The sequence below is a fragment of the Callithrix jacchus genome, chromosome 19 (assembly GCF_049354715.1).
Source record: "Callithrix jacchus isolate 240 chromosome 19, calJac240_pri, whole genome shotgun sequence".
NCBI classification, from domain to species: Eukaryota; Metazoa; Chordata; class Mammalia; order Primates; family Cebidae; genus Callithrix; species Callithrix jacchus.
Window position 1 is genome coordinate 17074673 of NC_133520.1, and position 20766 is coordinate 17095438.

The 20766-nt window shown below is 41.2% G+C and overlaps 1 protein-coding gene and 1 pseudogene across 4 annotated transcripts in view; one reads left to right on the forward strand and one right to left on the reverse strand.

Annotated features, from left to right (window-relative positions):
* LOC118149555 (peptidyl-prolyl cis-trans isomerase NIMA-interacting 4 pseudogene) overlaps positions 1–20766 on the forward strand; it is a 131341-nt pseudogene that overhangs the window by 98299 nt on the left and 12276 nt on the right. The window contains exons 7-8 of the transcript XR_013529735.1: positions 599–19489; positions 20675–20717. The product of XR_013529735.1 is annotated as a peptidyl-prolyl cis-trans isomerase NIMA-interacting 4 pseudogene (transcript). The remainder of the gene's footprint in view (positions 1–598; positions 19490–20674; positions 20718–20766) is intronic.
* The window catches only part of INTS7 (integrator complex subunit 7), a 94850-nt gene continuing 83659 nt past the window's right edge, over positions 9576–20766 (reverse strand). For 2 of the 3 annotated variants that reach the window (XM_008985259.5, XM_078356611.1), the window contains 4 exons: positions 20416–20548; positions 15472–15570; positions 13652–13837; positions 9576–10990 (listed from right to left, as the gene is read on the reverse strand). In XM_008985259.5, coding sequence (XP_008983507.1) covers positions 10703–10990; positions 13652–13837; positions 15472–15570; positions 20416–20548 — 706 coding nt within the window. In that variant the 3' untranslated portion in view covers positions 9576–10702. The remainder of the gene's footprint in view (positions 10991–13651; positions 13838–15471; positions 15571–20415; positions 20549–20766) is intronic. The other variant, XM_008985260.5, reaches the window with a different exon arrangement.

The following is a 20766-nucleotide window of genomic DNA, read 5'->3' on the forward strand; positions in this document are numbered from 1 at the left end:
CTGGGGGCAGGGATTCTGCACCTCCTACACATATACATAATGCCTTGCACATAGTAGATATTCCAGGAAAAAGAAGGGCCAAGAGAGAGGAAAGATGAACAGGAAAGAACCTAGCTAGAAACTACAACCCCAGCCATCCAAAGCAACAACATATTCTAAATTCTGACCAAGAGGAGGCTGCTGCTGGAGGAGGGTGAGAATAACTAGGAGGAAAGAGATAGATAAGTACTCTTAAAAAAAAAAAAAAAAAAAAAAACTTTCCTGCAAATTTTAGTCACTGCCCACTCCCTCCTACCTCAGCCCTCAGTTCAGAGCCTCAGCTGCACTCGAGAACCACAGTGGGCCTCTGTGATACTAGCAGGCCCTGCTCCAACCCCTCCACTGCTCAGAGTTCAGACATCTTGCCCCTCTGCCTCGCTCTCCAAGGTGAACATCTGGGATGACCAGCAGGCAGATCAGCCAGGACTGCTTCACACCAGGGTGACAAGCAGGGCTGGAGGCCAGCGAATAGCCAGGGAGCTGCTGGAAGGCATGGGGCAGTGGAGGGAGCTAGCTGCTCTGACAGGGCATGGTAACATTAGCCTCGATTTGTCCACAGTGACTCCAACCTGAGGGCCATGCAGCTTGACTGCTTCACACAGATGGAATGGGAAATGGGCTATGGAGGAATCCTGAGTATCATGCCTGGCTGGTGATCAGAACAAGGAAGGATGAACAGGTTTTTCAGGGATGGAGGGAAGACTGTTCAGGCAGAGGGAAAATATGAGCAAAGCCACAGAGATAAGAATGTGCAAACTGAGCTCATGGAACGCCCAGGGTGCCAGTTTGACTGCCGGCTGGGATATATGCAGAGGGCTGCAGAAGAGATGCCTGGCTCCTAGGCCTGTGTCTAATTTTGGAGGGTCTTCAATGATAAATTGAAGAATTTGCTGTATTGGGAACCCAGTGGGAATAAAGTTTTGTTTTGTTTGTTTGTTTTAACTAGAAGAGTGAATTGCAACTGGGCGTGGTGGCACACATCTGTAATCCAGCACTTTGGGAGGCCAAGGTGGGTGGATTGCGTGAGCCCAAAAGTTGGAGACCAGCCTGGGCAACATGGTGAAACCCCACCTCTACAAAAAAATACAAAACATTAGCCAGACATGGTGGCATATGCCTGTAATCCAGCTATTCAGGAAGCTGAGGTGGGAGGATCCTTGAACCCAGGTCAGAGCTGCAGTGAGCTATGATTGTGCCACTGCACTCCAGTCTGGGCAACAGAGTAAGACTCTGTCTAGATTAGAAAAAAAAGAGTGAATTGGGAAGCAATGGTAAGAAAAAGTTCACTCAGGGGAGATCAAAACTAGCAGCACAGAAATTAGGAAGTGAAAGCAATATTCCAGGAAGACATAATGAGGTTGTGAACTAGGGTGATAGTAGTGGGAACAGAAAGAAAGCACACTGTGAAGAACAGCACCCCCTTCCCCAAAAGTAGGACAGCTCCTCTCCCTGCCTGCACACCTATCTCACAGAAACATGCACGCACACACACTTAGGAGGTGAGAGAAAACACAGCCTCTTCACATCACTCTCTTCCCAGCTGTCAACCCCAGCCCTCCCCAACTCGATGCCCACCACTTCTCCATGCACTCTTCTCCTGTTCACTCCATCCCATTCTGGGCAATGGCTGAGGCATCCGCTCTAAGAGCAGAGTCACACAAAGGTTATTTATATCTGCAGCTGCACTGCCTGAGCCCTTAGTCTCAAGGGCACGTGTTTGGCCACACCCCTCATCTCCCAGGCAAAGCCCTCCTGTTGGGAAGTCTGCAACGGTGGCCTCCATGAGATCTTGCTGCTGAAATAGGGCCAAGATGGGCACAGTGGCTCATGCCATAATCCCAATGCTTTGGGAGGCCAAGGCGGGCAGATCACAAGGTCAGGAGTTCGAGACGAGCCTGGCCAACATGGTGAAACCCCATCTCTATTAAAAATACAAAAAAATTAGCTGGGCATGGTGGCTGGTGCCTGTAACCCCAGCTACTCGGGAGGCTAAGGCAGGAGAATTGCTTGAACCCAGAAGGTGGAGGTTGCAGTGAGCTGGGACCGTGCCACTGCACTCCAGCCTGGGCAACAGAGTGAGACTCTGTCTCAAAAACAAACAAAAATAGGGCCAAGAGGTCAGAGAGTCCATTCCTCTGCCTCCAGAGAGGTTCTTGGCAAATGCACTCCTGTGATTGAGCAGGCTTCTTGTCTTAAGGCCCTTCAGAAGCACCCATGAAGCCTGAATGCCTCCTTTTTTCAGTATGTAATTGTTTCCAGAGTTCACCAAGTTCTTTCTTATACCTAACCTAAACTTCTTACTTACCTGAAGCAAGCTGCCTTGCTTCTTGCTCTGTTTTGGGGGGTGGCAAACCCTCCAAAACCTTGTCAGTAGGTAAAGAGTTCTGATCAGTTAGGTATGAAGCACCCATGAACCATGGAGCTTATGTCCAATAGATTTGATGGTGCAAACTAACTTTGGGTATAAGCCCATTTATTTTGCACTTGACCAAGTAAGTCTCAGAAGGAATGACAGGATGTCTGGATCAGTTCACTGCACTGGTGATACTTCTCCGTATCTTCCTGGCACACCCCTGGCCCCTCTCCCACTTTCCCAGGAACCAAGTCTTCCACTGACAGGAAAGGCTGAGATGGAAATACCCTTCTCCCAACAGAAAAGGATACATTCCTCTTGAGTCTACGAGCTTTTAGTCCCTTCTAGGTCCCCATATGACCTGGAACATCATCCTTTTTTAAGGCAGAGATGACCTGAAATATCACTGTTGTGTAGGGCTGAACTTCCTGTCCCAGCTGCTCTCTGGGCCACTGGGTCTGGTTGGCCAATCCACCACTGAGGAGGAAGGCAACCAACATCTGCTGGGCACCTGCCAGGCACCAGGCTTTGTGCACGTTATCACATTTAATCTTCACAAGTCTTCAGCAGGGTAACTATCAGCCCCCTTTCACAGATGAAGAAGCCAAGGCTCAGAGAGATGTTATGAGAAGAAACAGAGACTTGGAGAATAGCCAGGTGGCTGATACAGGGTGTGGGGCAGTGAAGAGAGCTGTTTGTTCCCATTAACAGGACCTGATAACATTAGCCACCATTTATCAACATTACAGCCAACCCCAGGCTCAGGCAGCTGAATGTACACAATACTGGTCACAGAGAAATACAAAGGATCATGCTCGGTTAGACCAATCAGGGCCAGGGTGTTTCTGCAGGGTCTGGAGGGACAGATGGGTTTTTCAATGTGGAATAGTTGGTGTCAGGAGAGACTGAATTTTGACTGGAGCTATTTCCCTCTGACCGAAGTTTTATGGGAGTTTCCCATCTTCCCCAATAGCAGAGAATTGAAGCAGGTTTAAGATTGCAGTGAGAGGCTGAGATGGGAGGATCGCTTGAACCGAGATCGAGGCTTCAGCGAGTTATGATTGCACCATTACAATCCAGCCTGGGTAACAGACCCATCTCATTTTTTAAAAGTAAAAATTAAAAGATTGCAATGAGTGGTTTAGGTTGGATGTAAAGAAAAACTCAGTGGGTTGTGAGGAAGGTTAAATACCGAAGGAGACACAGGGCGAGTGAGCCTTTCTGAAGGGCTGCACAGGGAACCGCAGTGGCTCTGACCTGGGGAGTCCCGTCCAAACCCATTCGTTTCTCCTTTCACTGGAGAACATGACCAGCCCTGTGAAGAAGCTCAGGCTCACCCTACGTAGTCAGGGTCAGAATGGGTTTCTCACCACCCTCCCTCCCATGGTCTCTGCAGGAAAGAGGGGGTTGCGTGGCACTGAACCCCAGAAGCTTGTCCACCACTGTATTCCCAGCACTTGCTATGCAGTATGTATTTGACAAACGCCTCGTGCCTAAATTAAAGGTTACCTTCTCAAAATGGTTTTATGCCCTTGCTGGCCCTGCCTTTGGCATAAATCCGGGAAATCTGTGTTCAAATTCCTTCTCTGACAAATGTTGCTGACTGAGCTGCAGTGCTCTGTGATGTTAGCTGACTTATCTTCAGTGCTCAGGAGTGTTTTCTTTCCATCAGCTACTCCTGGTCAGCTACTTGGGAGTGGGAGGCAGGGGGAATTAGTACTTCGGACAGATTCTCAGGCCTTCTCCTGTGTCAAGGGCCCTTAAGGAGAGATTCCAGATGTGCTCACTCTCAAGAACAATTCTAGTCAGGGCTAATATGCTTTTGAGCATCCTAGGGGACATGGTAACCATTGAGTAGGATAGCTCTGATGTTGCTGAAGGGATTCTGTGATTATAGTTATTTCTCCCTAATGCTCTGATACCTTGAAATGTGACATGGAGGGGTTCAAATGATCCAGCAGCCTGGCCAGAGGCATCAGCAGTTCCTGTAAGGAGACGGTATTTAATTTTTTTTTTTTTTTTAAGTATAAACTCCTATCTCCTTGAAGTTAACTATTTTCTTTATACTTTAGGGGCATGTCCTTTTTTTTTTTTTAAAATGCTCTTTTGTCCCTTTCTGGCTAACAAATGGTAGGTACTCAGTTGTTTGAATTACATCAAGAAGAGGCTGAGGAGGTAGGGACATGTGTTCTAAACGCTGCAGAAGAAGAAAATGCCAAGCGATGGCCAGTTTTTAAATTACTGAAAGTTGTCTCCTGACTGCTACATACAAGGGGACACTATCAAGAATTTCAGAAATGGCAGTTTGGTGTTTTGTCATTTTAAGCCCCCTCCACATTCCCTAAAAATAGGCCTTATTCTGTCCAGTGAGACTCCAAGTTGCTTGGGGGCTCTGTCAGTTTCCTTTTGACTCTCCCACCGCCAGCCCAGGCCTGGCCTCATGTTGTGCTCTCACAGGGAAAGTCCACCTCCTCCATTTGCATTTTCACATCAGTCCTCTCTTCTTCTCCTGTGACCCTCCTAATCACAGGATGTTTGCTTTTGCTAGTGGGTGGGATGTGAAGGCAAAGCAAGGCAGGGGCAAGTGTTAACAATTCATCATCACTTTGCTCACCTCACTACACTTTCATGCCATCAGGGTGAGATGACATAAACAGAAAGCATCATTAGCTTCACCACTTCCAGTGGGGGTGGAGGGAAACTCCAGGCAGCTTGGCCTATTTTCACCTTCTGTGATCTTGGGAAATATGAGAGCTAGACACTGGTATCTTCTCATAATTCCTTAGTGTAATTTAGCTCCATTTTATTTGTCCCTAATCCCCTACTTTAAACATTTTTGACTCATCACCACAGACAAATTCATCAAAACTCTCAAATGAAATCACTAAGAAAACCAAAGAAAGTTGGGTTAGAGAATATTTCTTCTCTGCACACCATGTACTTTTCTTCAGAACATCCTGGCCTCCTGGGTATCTGAGATGCTAATTTTCTTGACTGTTAGAATTCTTTTGGCATTACCCCATCTTTATTAATTTTACTTAAAAAATTATCTGGAAACAACAAAATATTTTTAGAACAGCAAGTTTCAAAGATGACGCCCAAAGGAAAAAATGGTTCTGGAAAAGGGGGGAAATGGGGACACGTGTTTGGGAGCAACAGTGCTGACAAGATGGTTCAGGGCCCCAGAGTGGGTGGCAACAAAGTAGACACATTCTACTCAAAAAACATAGCAGAACCATGGAAAAGTTAGAATCTAGGATGAGACTCAATGGAGTGGCTGCACAATATAGTTCAGATAAAGCCAGGCTAGGGGACGACTTGGATTGGAGGAACCCACAGACCCCGGCTTTTCAAGAAGCAGCATTTGCCTTGCCTGTAAGTGAGATGGGTAAGCCTGTGTTTACAGATCCGCCCATTAAGGTAAAATCTGGATATCATATTATTATGGTTGAAGGAAGAAACTAAAATCAAATTAAGCCAACTCACCAGACTTTGGACTTCTTACTACATCTCATTATACTGTTAATGTCTGTGGGACTGGTAAAGGCTAAGTCCAAGGCATTGTGCAAATAACAGGGTTTGATTGAGCAACATAGTATTTTATTTTAATAACAGAAGCAAAGCAAATGCATGAATCTAAATACTCTCCTTGTCATCTATACTCTCTTTTGTGTGGAACTCTTAGTGAGTCAAAGAATTCCAAGGAAAGACCCCTTATCTAGAAGTCTACTAAAGGGTTATCTGTGTCTTAAGATAATAGTCCTCATTTTTTCATTTGTCATTCTCTGCACTTTCCAATTCCACAGGCCGTAGCCACATGAGGCTATTTAACTGAATTAGGCCAGGCATGGCGGCTCACACCTGTAATCCCAGCAGTTTGGGAGGCCGAGGTGGGCAGACCACTTGAGGTCAGGAGTTTGAGACCAGCCTGACCAACATGATGAAACCCCGTCTCTACAAAAAAAACCCCACAAAATTAGCTAGGTGTGTGGTGCATGCCTGTAATCCCAGCTACTTGGCAGGCTGAGGCAGGGGAGTCACTTTAACCCGGGAGGAGGAGGTTACACTGAGCGGAGATCACACCATTGCACTCCAGCCTGGGCAATAAGAGTGAAACTCTGTCTCAAAATAAATAAATCTGAATTAAAAGTAAATATAATTCAGGCCGGGCGCGGTGGCTCACGCCTGTAATCCCAGCACTTTGGGAGGCCGAGGCAGGTGGATCACGAGGTCAAGAGATCGAGACCATCCTGGTCAACATGGTGAAACCCCGTCTCTACTAAAAATACAAAAAATTAGCTGGGCATGGTGGCGCGTGCCTGTAATCCCAGCTACTCAGGAGGCTGAGGCAGGAGAATTGCCTGAACCCAGGAGGCGGGGGTTGCGGTGAGCCGAGATCCCGCTATTGCACTCCAGCCTGGGTAACAAGAGCGAAACTCCGTCTCAAAAAAAAAAAACAGTAAATAATTGAGTTCATCAATCATATTAACTATATTTTAAGTACTCAATAGCTACATGTGGCTAGTGACTGTAGTGGGTTAGTGGAAATTTAGGATACCTCCATCATTAAAGGAAGTTCTGTTGGTCAGTGCTGCCTAAACTCTGCATACCAAGTGCCAGGTCATCTTATTCTCAATATTCTGTTGGCAGATGCTGGCACAGAAAGATCAAGTGACTTATCTAAGGATTAATGACGAGTCTTATAAATAGAATTTAAACTGACATCTCTGGGACCCTAGTCTGAGGATCTTGTTTAATTGGTTTGTTCTTCTCTGAATAGTATCTTAACATGAGAAATGACATATCCCCTAGTTGCAAACTGCCTATCTTGGTTGGGTTGCGCTAGAAAGGTTACGTCCGAAGATCTTGGTTTAAGCTGGAATACATTAATTTCTGAATAGTCAACACTCTATTGCTATCATCATTGAAGGCAATCAGCAGAATGCATTTACATGTATTTCTTTGTATGTTTGTCTTTACATATCTTAATTAAATGATTTACAGCATAGGCAGAAATTCTATTTTGTTTAGGTCATTATTACTTAATGTACCCACATTGCATAAGAGCAAAGATAGCTTAAATGTGTTTAATAGCAGAGACAAGGTAATAAAATGCTCAGTGAGAACCAATCTAACACTGTGGAAAAAAGATACTAAGGAAGATAATGACAACAGTAATATTAATAAAACCAAATGCTTCTATATCTGTTTACTATCTGCCAAGCATGTTCTAAGTGCTTTCATACATTAATTCTATACTAATTCACTTAATTCTCATACCCCATGAAGGACTATCACGTTTCTCTATTTCAGGAATAAGGAAATTGAGGCATGGAGAGACTAAGTAGCTTGTCCAAGGTCACTAAGTTAAGATTGGAACCTCAGCAGTGTGGCTCCAAAGGCTGTGCTCTCAGTCACTCTCAGTCACAAACTACACAGCAGTCCCCCTTATCAGTAGGCAATCCATTCCAAGACCCCTAGTGGATGCCTATGACTGAGGATATGCTACATTTTTTCCTACACATACATACCCATGCCAAAGTTTAATTTGGCACAATAAGAGATTAAAAGCGATTATAAAATAGAACAATTATAACAACATACTATAATAAAAGTTATGTGAATGTGGTCTCTCTCAAAATATCTTCACCTCTGGGAACCGAAACTGTGGAAAGCAGAACTGCAGATAAGGAGAGGCTACTGCACTGCTGCAAAGTGATGAGGCACAGAAAAACTAGCCCCGTCTTCCTAGCTTTAACCAGCCAGTGCCCTTCATATTTCTCAATGCAGGGAACATGCCACTTCACAATTAGTATTCATCTTTCTTTTATGCATCTTTATCTTTCTTTTCATTCATTAGTGTAGTGTTGAAGTTATAAACAGTTTCCCTCTGCCACAAATAACTAAACAGTGGATGCCAAAAATTCAGTAGGTATTTTACCAAACAAAATCAGAGTTCCAATCCTGGATCTAATGGACATACTGAAATAGAAGTATTTCTTGCTTTAGAGTTATGTTCACACTCTGAACTTCTTGATTTGTTTTTATTTTAATAATTCCTAGCCAGGTGCAGTGGCTCACACCTGTACTCCCAGCACTTTGGGAGGCCAGGACGGGTGAATAACCGGAGTTTGGGACCATTCTGGCCAACATGGTGAAACCCCATCTCTACTAAAAAATACAAAATTTAACTGGGCATGGTGGTGTGTGCCTATAATACCAGCTACTTGACAGGTTGAGGCAGGAGAATCGCTGGAACCTGGGAGGCGGAGGTTGAAGTGAGCCGGGATTGGGCCACTGCACTCCAGCCTGGGGAAAAGAGCGGGACCCTGTCTCAAAAAAAAACAATCCTTTCTGAGTTTGTGCCAGGAGCCCATCATACACCAGGTTAAAAACTTCATAAACACAGCTATCAAAATCCTATCTTTTAAGAACATAAAATTTGGGAAGTTCTCAAAGGGAACTGATGGCTTACAAGATTTGCTTCTTTTTTTGAAGAAGTCTACCTTGAATAAAACTAGAAGATTGAAATCCACATTGTAAACTTTAATCCTGTAAATAACCACTTAATTACAAATAAAAAAGATCTTCCCAAATTTAAGAAACTTTTGTTTTTAGTCTTTCAGTCACTTGATAAACTCTAGGCTGGAATCCAGAAATCCAGTCTAACTCTTGTCACTTTACAGACAAAAAACAAAACAAAACAACCCTAAGATGTAGAGAGGTGAAGTGACTTGCCTTGGTCACAGAGCTAAGTCATCAGAACCAAGAGTAGAACCCAGGCTTTCTGATTCAGCTGTTTCCACACCTGGTAAAAGAACAAGGGGTTCTGCACATGTCTTCTGCACTGCTCTGGCAATTGTTCCTAAGGCAGGTGTTCCCAGATGCTGAGATGACTGTGCAGGTTGTGTGAACTGTGTACAACTGAGCTGCATCTAAAGAGACGTCATTCACAGTGGACACTGTGGCTCTGTACACATGTTATGAGAATGTTCTGGCTGTATCAGTACAATGGGTTGTGCTCACGAAGGCAAGCAATCTCGGAGAGACCCAAGTTGCTAATGACTTCTCAGTCCCAAAGGCCGCATGACAAGGAAAAAAAAAAACCTTTCCTTTTTTAACTTACATTCCATTCTCCTTTGAATTAATGTTTATTTTGAAGAGAAAAAGGCAAAACACAAACAAAGAAACTGAGATGTTTATTTAAAAGGGAAATTCCAGGGAAAGTACCCTGCTTTACCTTAGGAGCTGCATCCAGCCTAATTACTTACAGCATCAATATCTGCAACCATATGATCCCTGATGTTTAGAAATCATGATCCCGAAGCCCTAAGTGATCCCCAATCAAGAAGCAGTTAAGTTACATCTAGTACACTGTATTAACAAAGTCTATTTTATCATGGTTTTTAACCAATATTAAGATAAGAAAAAAAGAAAAAAAAGGGGGCGGTGTCTGGCTCACCAGAAAACTGTTCCCTGAGCATCCCAACTAACTGAGCCTATGTGATAAAGAGACTGCTCTCTCTAAACAATCAAGTCTAGCATAACTCATCAAGTAGAAACAAAAGCAATCACCAACCAAAGGAAAAGATCCACCCCTTCTAACTTAAAACATTAAGATATTAAAGGAGTTATTTTTTTTCACTTTTAGAACCAATGTGAAATGTCTGTATTATACAGTCGTAGACATATTAGAAAAAAACAAATTATTAATCTTTAATTTTCTATGAAATTTCTAGCTGCTCTTTGTGTCAATTAAATATGAAAATAATAAATTAAGATTGCTTTAGCGTAGGAAGAGACAGATAGATATGTGGTTGAAATAATACAGCAGGATGTTTCAATACTACTAGACTGTGGGCTTTCATAATCCAGAAGGTGTTGCAGGGAACACTTTTCAAGTCCATCTATAGGAGGACAGGTTCTGCCACCATGGATAAACCTTGTAGTGACTTGACTGGTCAGAACTTCCCACTGAACATCTCAGAATTCTAGGTCTAACTCAGGAAGCAAATGATGTATTTTGAAAGAGGAGCAGTCAAATTTACTAATTTAATGATCTCAACATGTGACTACTCTTGATAGAAAAAGAAAAGGCCTGGCAAAAGAAAAAACAGTAATAATAAAAAAAGAAAAAATGACCTTTCTGGCCAGGAGGCCAATTATTTTTCAAACAAAAATTTTCCAGAATATTACAAAAATCAATGAATAAATGAACTACATTGTAACTTTCATACTTATTCCATATGAAAAACTGTTTCTGCCAATGTGATTGATCTCTTCAAAGTTTGCAGTGCATTCATCCCATGGTTAAAACCGTGTGTAGGCATTGCGCTGCTGCTGCTGCTGTAATGGCTGCTGGGCTTGCTGCTGTTGTAAGCGAATTTGCTGGGAATAAGGGTCTTCCAGGGATTTTACAAATATGGTAGTTCTGGGACCAGTTTTCCATACTATACCATTGGCATCTTTCACTGAAGATTCCACTGTAATGTTGTGTGTTCCAAGGATAGCAAAGTTCAACAGAAATTGAGTACTGAAGTAATCATTATGAGGTTCAACCCTTTGCTCCATCTCATTGGTCATGTTGTCAATGGGTATCTGGAATGAAACGATTGTTAAGTAACAATGGCTAACATTTATTCAGTGCTGACTATGAGTTAGGCTCTGTTTTAAGAGCTTATTTAGACCATGCAATCAAAAAGTAGGTACTGCTATCATCCTTGCTTCACAGATTAGGAGTCTGAGGCAGACAGGTTAAGTAACTTCTCCAGAAGTCACATGATTAGTGAATGGAATAGGAATGTGAACTCAGGCAGGCTACCTCCAGAGCCTACACTCTGAACTATTAAGTGATGCTCCTCACTGTCCTTGAGTAGAATGAGCTCCCAGAGCTGTTTATAGCCCCTTCACATGCTAGCCTTTCTTCCTTGCTTACTTAACCCATCTCTAAACCTCTATCTTTCTTTTGACTGTGAAGAGATATTCTGAAGAAACAGGATGAAATCACCTGTTCCAGAGAGTTTAAAATCTAAGAGACTAAAAAAGAACAAAACACTAAGCAAATTTAAGTTAGGTTTCCTCCCCAGTTAGTCTGATTTTTATTACTTAAGAAATGTAGTGATTCCTTACTCCTTTAACAAATTAACAATTTGTACATTGCTCATTTAATAATCAGTGTCTTGTTCAGACTGGAAGTACAATATGTTATAAAACACAGATTTACAGGCTCATTCATTTATTTAGCCAGACTTTCATGCCTCTGTTCTTCAAAGACTAGAATAAAACCTGCTGATGTACTCTTACCTGTACCCAAGATGAAATGTGTCAAGAGATAGACTTATTCTGAGAATGCACATAAAGGTGATCTTAATGTGTATTTGACCAAATTGCTCTAGGTTTATGTGCATGCTTCTATGGTGTAATTAATTATATAAATGTGCCCTGCAGCTCTGTGTCTCAAGGAGCAGTTACCATGTCATTTTTCCAGAGATCTTTACCTATAACATTAATGAACTGACATTACCAAGCAATTCAAGATCTTAGAATTATTTATAGTATAGGTACTTTTTCACATTTAGCCTTTGTACAGTTTTTATTTCCCTAAAGAATAAGCCTACCAAAGAACTTCCTTAAAAGGATCAGAAATAGGCCAAGGCAACCTGATCACCCTGAATGGATGGCTGTATTTTAAGCTGAGAACTCACTGTGAATAACATTGCAAGTAATCATGTTATTACATCGCTTATTATATCAGCTTCCTGACTTTAATCAATGCTTCTTGAGAGGCAAGTCAACAAGCAGAAGACCATAGCTTCTAGGTTTAAATGTAGTTTTCTTCAAAGTAGAAATTATATGCAAGGAACAAAGAAAATTGTGGTTACTACTGTTTCAAATTCAAAGTGAAGAGAGAGCTGCAGACAGGGATAAATTATGTAAATTCTCATTACAACCTTCTATGATAGCAGATACCCAATTCTAACAGTTGTACTCTAAATACAGTAAATAATTTTTTCATCATTCACAAATTATTGAGTAGCTACATAGGGTACCATGCTTTATGGCGTAGAAGTTAAAAAAGGAAAAGAGGAGAATGAAGGCTGAACCATGTTAGAGAGTGGACAAAGAGTGCCAGAGTGAAAGGAACTTACCATAGTTAAGAAAGTAATAATGGTTTAAAGTAATAATAGTTTAGAACCCGACCATCCCTTGGCTTTTCAACCTAAAACCACCGAGGATAATAAAACTCTCTCTTTTTATACCTTCACTGATACCCCCGCCCCTTCCATGCTATGCCGCAATAAACCTGGACACAGCCAATCTGGTCATCTGAACAACTTTGCTACTACAATTGTAGACTTGATCCCTTGCTTCATTTACTGTGGATAAACCACCAAGGAATTGGAAATAAATGTCTAAAGCAAGGAACATTTTTCATTTGGAACATTGGCATTTCATGGGCACAGATTCAGCATCTTAGCTCTGGCTAACAATGTAAGCCTAATTCAGGTTAAATCTTATCTATATCTTGACTTCTCAAAGCAGCAAATCCCTAGAGTTATACTCTTAAAAGATTTTACTTTATCTGATCATTTTATATAAATGCTATATACTTTTTTTAATGCTAAAATTTACTTAAAATGGAGAAAACTAAATAGATATGTAATTTTTGTGGGGTGGGATTGGGTGAGTTAGGGAGACACTTATTTTCCAACTTCCAACGTTTGAAGGGACCTCCTGATGTGGGAGGGACCTTTCATTAGATTAATATTACTGGCCTAGCAAGGAGGAGGTAAGTCTTGCTGATGGGTGAGTTTCTGGGCAGGAACCAGACATGATGGGAAGGTGAGCACTTGCTCTTTCTCTTCTGTTTTGGGCACTTCGTGCCCTGCCATACATTTTATGGGGACAGGCTCTCATATGTACTGGCTGAGGTTAGGTGGGAAAATCCAATTCAGGGGTCTAAGGTTAGAAAGTCCTTGCTGCCAGGCATCAGACTTAGGTTTTCCCACAGCTCTAACAGTAATAAAACTCATACTTTGATCTCTGCTTGGATGCTTTGTCTCTATTAACTGGTTCAGGGAGAGAAAAGAGAAGTGTTGTTTATCAGCCCCTTCAAGCCCCAATGTGGACCTTTAATTTATGACCATCTGATCCCTTTGGAGGTGTAACTGCAATCTGCTTCACCATGAAAAACATTGGAAATCTTCCAAGAATGAGCTCATAGTCTCCTATCACAATTCTGCCTCTTTTCTAAATTACCTTGTAGTCTTGTCCGGATTTACTCTGCAGGGTGGAAGAAACATTCAGACAGACAGACTGAATTTTGCGAAAGAGTCCTGGTTTAGATCCGTGCTGAACCACTCCCTCTACCTTTAGCGCCAGCTGCTGGTTATTCTGGACAGCAATGGGCTCTGCAGGGTTCCGGGGTGATGGTGACAGAGCAAGCTGAAATGCCAACACTCAAATAAATGCCAACAACCAAGAGCAAGCTTCCTTCCAACAAAAACATGTCTGTTCTAATCACTAGTTACAGGTTAACACATTTGTGTGTCACTTCCCCACCCCAACATGACCTGACTGTGCTGGGACAAGACAGATGTACCGTTAAAGTGCTTCCTTCTAAGTATCACTGTGGTTTTCATTCCAAACCTCAGTTCTATTTGAGGGTAATAGAGAATTAGAGAAAAGCAAAGGCACTGTTCTCCCAATTTCTGTGGTGAGGTATTTCTTTGCCTATGAACCACTTCTAGTAGGGAAATGCATTATGTAAATTTTCATGACCTAAGAGCTGCTGTCTCTTTGGTCTTAGGTAATTTTAGATCAACTAAATTCAAATGTAAATGAACTTAAAGTTCCAGGATTACCTACACAATGAAGTCACTGTGCTATAAAAAAAGTCAATATCAACAAATGAATCAAATGACATTTTTAACCTCTCAGTTTTTCTTTAAAAATGTATTAAAAATCCCAAATACACATTGATTACAGAAATCTCAAGTCTTGCTAAATGAAAACATGGAAGAAATTTGAATCTTTTTGATAATGTTGTTGAACTACTAAACTTATCAACCCTGGAGACATCCTATTTAGGACTTACCTAGATAATCAACCTTCCTCATTATTCTGGTCATTTTGAAATGGAATGCTCTGATATTTGTAATCAAAACTATTTGCATGGAAGCAGAAGTTCCCTGAAAACATTAACTGATGGACAATTCAGGAAATCTCTCAGAAGTGACAATTTTCTTCCTTTTCCAACAATTTCATTTTCTGAATCAACAATAGCTTTTGAATTGTGAGTGGCTTAAATATTTCAAATTACAAATGCTACTCATTGGTAAGTTTCTCAAAACATGTTACTCAAAGGCAAAAGTACTTTGGAAGTAGAACTGGTGAGAGTTTACTAGACCGGATTCATTCTAAGTTGGGTCTGAAAAGACAGCTCAAGACCCTTGCAGGCTACTGTGATAAACCACTAATTTCTTCCTGGAGGTAAGAGACAAACAACAGCGCTCCAGTTACCCAAATGCCTGTCTTTTAGCATTTGGCACCAACAAGTAAAAAGGGAGAGAGTTTAACTCTCAAATCCATTCCTTTCACCAAACCACTTGATAAAGGAGAGAAATGGCTTACAACCAGGTTTTATCAAAACCAAAGGTAGGCCAGGTACTGTGGCTCACACCTGTGTCCCAACACCTTGGGAAGCAGAGGCAGGTGGATCACTTGAGGTCAGGAGTTCCTGACTAGCCTTGCCAACATGGTGAAACTCCATCTCTACTAAAAATATAAAAATTAGCTGGGCGTGGTGGCAGGTGCCTATAATCCGAGCTACTCAGGAGGCTGAGGCAGGATAATCGCTTCAACCCAGAGGTTGCAGTGAGCCAACATCACACTACTACACTCCAGCCTGGATGACAGAGTGAGATTCTGTCTCAGAAAAAAAGAAAAGAAAAGAAAGAAAAAAAAAAAAACACAACAAACCAAAGGTAACACACTAAGGTGTAGCTACGTCCTACATAATCCTCAGAAGACACCTGGTTTTAAAACCTATATTAACCTTAGTATTCTCTGAACATTACCTTGATGCTAGTAGACTGTAGTTTCTGGAAAAAATATCTCTGGAAAGAAAGGGGAACTTTCAGCAAAGCAATGATGGCATTGCAGAGGCATGCTGTATGCTGGGGGAAAAAAACAAACTAAATAAAATAAAAATAAATTTTCAAATTTCATCAACAAGAGATACATTCAGTATAAAACTACAAATGCCCATACAGATTATTATAAATGTACATACCAATCAAGAAATAGGCACAACATCCAGGAACTGTGCATACATACTAAATCATTCATGTCAAGAATCACAATTACAGATTTTTACTTTATTATGAAGTATATTCAATAAAATATGTGACAGAAATGAGAAAATCCAGTCCTCAAGATCAAGCAATAGGCAAATTTCACATTTCTACAGCGCTTAGAACCATTAGACGTATTAAACAATTGTAGTAGATACTAAAATATAGAGTAACTATCACATGGCAGAGTATGATAAATAGTATGGTAAAGAAGCTCGAGCATTTTGTAGGACCTTGGCTTTGAGCTGGCTCATTCTTTCATCCCATCTCCACTAGGTGGCTTCTTTGTCTCTATGGCCATTGGTCCTCACAGAGTAAGCAATGGTAGAAACAGTAGAATTCATATGAAGGAGGACTATATCATCGGGGAATCCTGACACTTTAATAAAATACCTTATTTTTCAAATCTGTTTCACACATTTAACTGAGTTTTGAAAATCTCAGCATGACTGCAGAGGTACAGAAACACTGCAGATAATATTCTGAGCCTTAATCATAGAATCAGAATTTAAGAGTTCAAAGATACTTTAAAGATTAACCAGTTTAATCGTCAGTATTGCTGATGACACAAGTCACACAGATAGGTAATGGAACAAGCTGGGACTAGAATCTAGGTTACCTGACTCTTCAGTGATTTTCTTCTATATCACCGATGATTTGCAAACTTAAAACTAAGCATCATCAGAACACTTTCAGCTCCTGCTTGGTCTACTATCCCTTCCTCGGTCTGCTCCCATCTTGGTGGCCTCCTAAGGCACCACAGGTTAAAACCTGCTGCATGCACCATGTGGTATGCTGCCTGTCCCTCTTAGCTCTTGCTTTCAAGCAGAGTGTCACCGAGCTGCTCATGCTGTAAACATTTTTAAGTTGGGCGTTAAGGCTAAAAGCCAGAAAATTCCATTCCTTACTGGGTTCAGGCAGTGGAACATTTTATGCCCAATAGACTCAGTACAAATGCCAGGTCTATTACCTGAGATAATCACAACAAAGATTTAAAGACATTGGTTCTGTTTCTTCAGATTTCCTCCAACAAGTAACCCATAAAGTATATGCAGGAACATCCCTTTGGTGGACCTCTGAGGCCACAATAGTGTTGAAGGAGAGAAACATCTTTGAAGGGTAGACTCAGGACAAGTGACTTCAGGCTCTTTTCAGGCAGAAAGCCATCACTTTGCCTTTTAAAAGAATGGTGCAGGTTTTGCAATACCCTCCTTGGAAAAATGTGGCGTGCCTCTGAGGTCAACAGCCCGTTGGGTACTGACCTCAGGATCAGTAAACCAGCAGAAGGATGATGGTAATGCTCTCTTAATTGTCAATCCAATGGACACTTTTCAGACTTTGTATTTTCTGACATTTCTGTGGCACCTGATAATGCTTTTCCTTCCATGATATTCCACCTAATAGTCACTATCCTTACTTATTTCTGATTCTTCCTTTCACCATCTTCTTTCTCAAGAGCCTCTTATGTGTCCCTTAAGTTGACGTTCTCCTAGTCATCTTCTCTTCTCAATTCAAGTATTTTTCAGAGGCAATTCTCCCCACTCCCATGACTTTAAAAAGTTCTATGTGCAGATCACCTTATATGCATCCCAATCCACCTTTCTTCCAACTCCAACCTATTTATTATCCAACTGCCTAAAAATGGCAACATGTCTGAAAACAAAAACTTCATCTTCTATCACCTCTCTATATTCTCTCAGTAAAGGATCAATCAGTTGTGTAACTAGTCATTCAAGCTGGAAACCTAGAAGGCATGTCTCCATCATCTCATGTCTAGTTAAAAAAAGGGAAAATTCAGCCTTGAAAATATTTTCACTAAATATCTCTCATCTCTATCTGTTTTTCTCATTCTACTGCCATTTTAGTAATCTATTTCTTACTTTGGATGACTGAAAAAACCTTGTAGTCATTCTTTCCTCTAATTTCACACCCTAACAGCATTTCCTGCTTTGCTTCTATGTAACAATAATATACAATCTGTATTAAGCACTTCTCTCTCCCAACCATTTAAAATTTCTAAGAAGCCCCCCAGTGCCCAAGAACAAAGTCCAAACTCCTTAATACTGTGTTCAAAGCCTTTTGTCACCTGGCCGCTGGCTACCTCTCTGATTTCATCTCTCTAGTCCCTAGCCTGTACGCTCCACTGCAGCAATAACAAACTATTCCTAGAAGACACCATGTATTTCATGCCTCTGCTTCGAACATGTTCTCTGCCTGAGATTCCCAAACCCTTCTTATCTGTCTGGAAAACTCATATACAAAGATATCTTCTCTCTCAACTGCACCACCAATCCATTTTTCCTATCTTTTGATGTGAATTACTCTCTTTTTTGTATTACATCTCTACTTTGTGCAGAATTCTATTAATGTACATGTACTGTATTATATTTGTTTATAAAATCTTTCTTTCATAGACTATGGACAATTTGAGGGAAGATCCTGTGTCTTTGTCATTTTTCTATTCCTAGAATCCCATAAATATTTGTTGAACTAAATTTGGACGCTCAAAAAGTATAAAATATAATCTAGAAATGGAGAAAAGGGGAAATAACTTTTACTTTTATTTATTAATTTTTTTTTTGAGACTAAGTTTTATTCTTGTTGCCCAGGCTGGAGTACAATGGCACAATCTCGGCTCACTGCAACCTCTGCCTTCTGGGTTCAAGTGATTCTCCTGCCTCATCCTCCCGAGTAGCTGGGATTACAGGGCTCACCATCATGCCTAACTAAGTTTTGTGGTTTTGGTAGAGACGGGGTTTTACCATGTTGGCCAGGTGGGTCTCGAACTCCTGACCTCAGGTGATCCGCCTGCCTCAGCCTCCCAAAGTGCTGGGATTACAGGCATGAGCCACTGCACCAGGCTGGGAAATAACTTTTATTTACCACTCCTTATGAGAGCACTGTACTAGGCAAAAAGCATTATTTCATTTAAACCTTACAATAATCCTTTGAGGCAGGCATTTTTTCCTCTTCATATAAAAGGATGTTAAGTAATCTGCCCAAAGCCGCAGAGCTGCTCAGCGGTAATGCCAGAATTTGAACCTAGTTCTGAATGAGGCTAGGGTCCTTTTTTCTGTACTGTGCTTTCTCCTGGGCAGAAAATTCCTATTCCATTATATATGGTGTGATTCAATTCCGTCAAAATGAAGTTTCTGTTTAGCATCTATTTCATTTTTTAGGATGAAGCTTAGAGGAATGTGAAAATAACCACTGTCTCACACAGATGTATTTCCTTCAAAGACTCTTTCACTCTCCCTTAGCAAACAATGTCACTGTCAAACAGCTGTCAATTTGATTCAGTAAATACTATTGACAATTTTACATGGAAAGCAGTATGTCAAGAGAACTGTCCATCTTTAGATCTAACGTAACTCTTTAATGACACATTCTATTTATTCTAAAACACTTGTTAAAGCATGAAAGTACAGAATGAGAAGAGCAGCAGCAGAAGATAAACTCTCCAAGGGGAGAGTTCAAAGACTTGGGATTATAGATTGAATATTTGTGTTCCCCCAAATTCATATGTGGAAGCCCTAACCCCAAAGTAATGGCATTTGGAGGTGGGCCCCCATGATTGGATGCGTGTTCTTAAAGAAGAGGAAGAGTGACTAGAGCTCTCAATCTCTCCCTACCACGTGAAGACACAGTGAGAAGGTGGCTATCACAAGGGCCAGGAAGAAAGCCCTCACCAGGAACCGAATCTACTGGCACCTTGATCCTGGACTTCCCTGCCTCCAGAACTGTGAGAAATAAATGTCTGTTGTTTAAGGCACCAAGTCTATGGCATTTTGTTATAAAACCTGAGCAGAGACACAGGGAAGTGGTCGGACAGGGAGGAGAAATTGAGTGAGAGTATGTCAGCCTGTCCTGTGACTGGTAAATCAGGAGAGAAGATTTAATAAAGGGTGAGCGCTCTGAGAAGTTCTTAGGAAGTGCCAAAGGCAGCAAAGATTCAGCAGGCTAAAGGCTGAAGAGTATACTAAAAGGCAATAATGTCATCACCTGGTAGGAAATGATTCATTGCCAATCAGACAAGCCAGTTCTTTCTGTTTCAATTGGCCAGTGGTTCTCCCAACCATGTTAGCATAAGAGTATACAAAACTACTAATGCCTGGGCCCAAATTCCGGAAATGGTCAGGGATAAGGCCTGTATATTAATGTAGTTTTGTTTTGTTTTTGTTTTTTATTTTAAAATGTTTAAAAGAGACAGGGTTTCACCATGTTGGCCAGGATGGTCTCAACCTTCTGACCTTGTGATCTGCCCACCCCAGCCTCCCAAAGTGCTGGGATTACAGGCGTGAGCCACCGTGCCTGGCCTGTAGTTTTCAAAAAGCTCTCAAAGTGATTCTAATTGTAGCCTGGACTGAGAATTACTGCAACTTCAGTTAAATTGTTAAAAAAAGAAAAAGAAGCTTTATTTGCATTCTGGTAGAGCAGATTTTATATATTAATGTAGCTATGTAGCAGCTAGAGATGTGCTAAGTGCTTTCATGGATTATCTAATTTACTCCCCAGTACCATGCTATGAGGTAGGTATTAACCCTGTTTTATAGATAAGGAAAACAGGCATAGTAAGGTTAATTTGTTGAACTCACACAGTAAGTACCAGAGATGTACAAAAAACATACTTCCATACAATAAATGCTCAATAAAACAAATGCCACTTGCCATATAAGAAACAGGGGTATATTTCCGATTGAGTGATTCTACCTCCTCCAAGACATGATTATATACAGACATCATTCTTCTTTCATATTCACTATCAGCATGGGCTGTTCCAGTAGATCCATATTCCTGGAAACTGAAGTAAAGGTCAATATTCATTAATCCATCAAAATAGCATGGCTATTTAATGCCTACATGTATCAGGTACTTTCAACATATTTTCATTTAATTTTTAAAATAATGAAGTTATTTCCATTTGTAGGTGAGAAAACTGAGGCTGAGAGAGGAATTAAGGCTAGGAGAGGGTAAGTAGTTTGCCTACAGTCATATAGCTAGTAAATGGCAAGCCAGAAT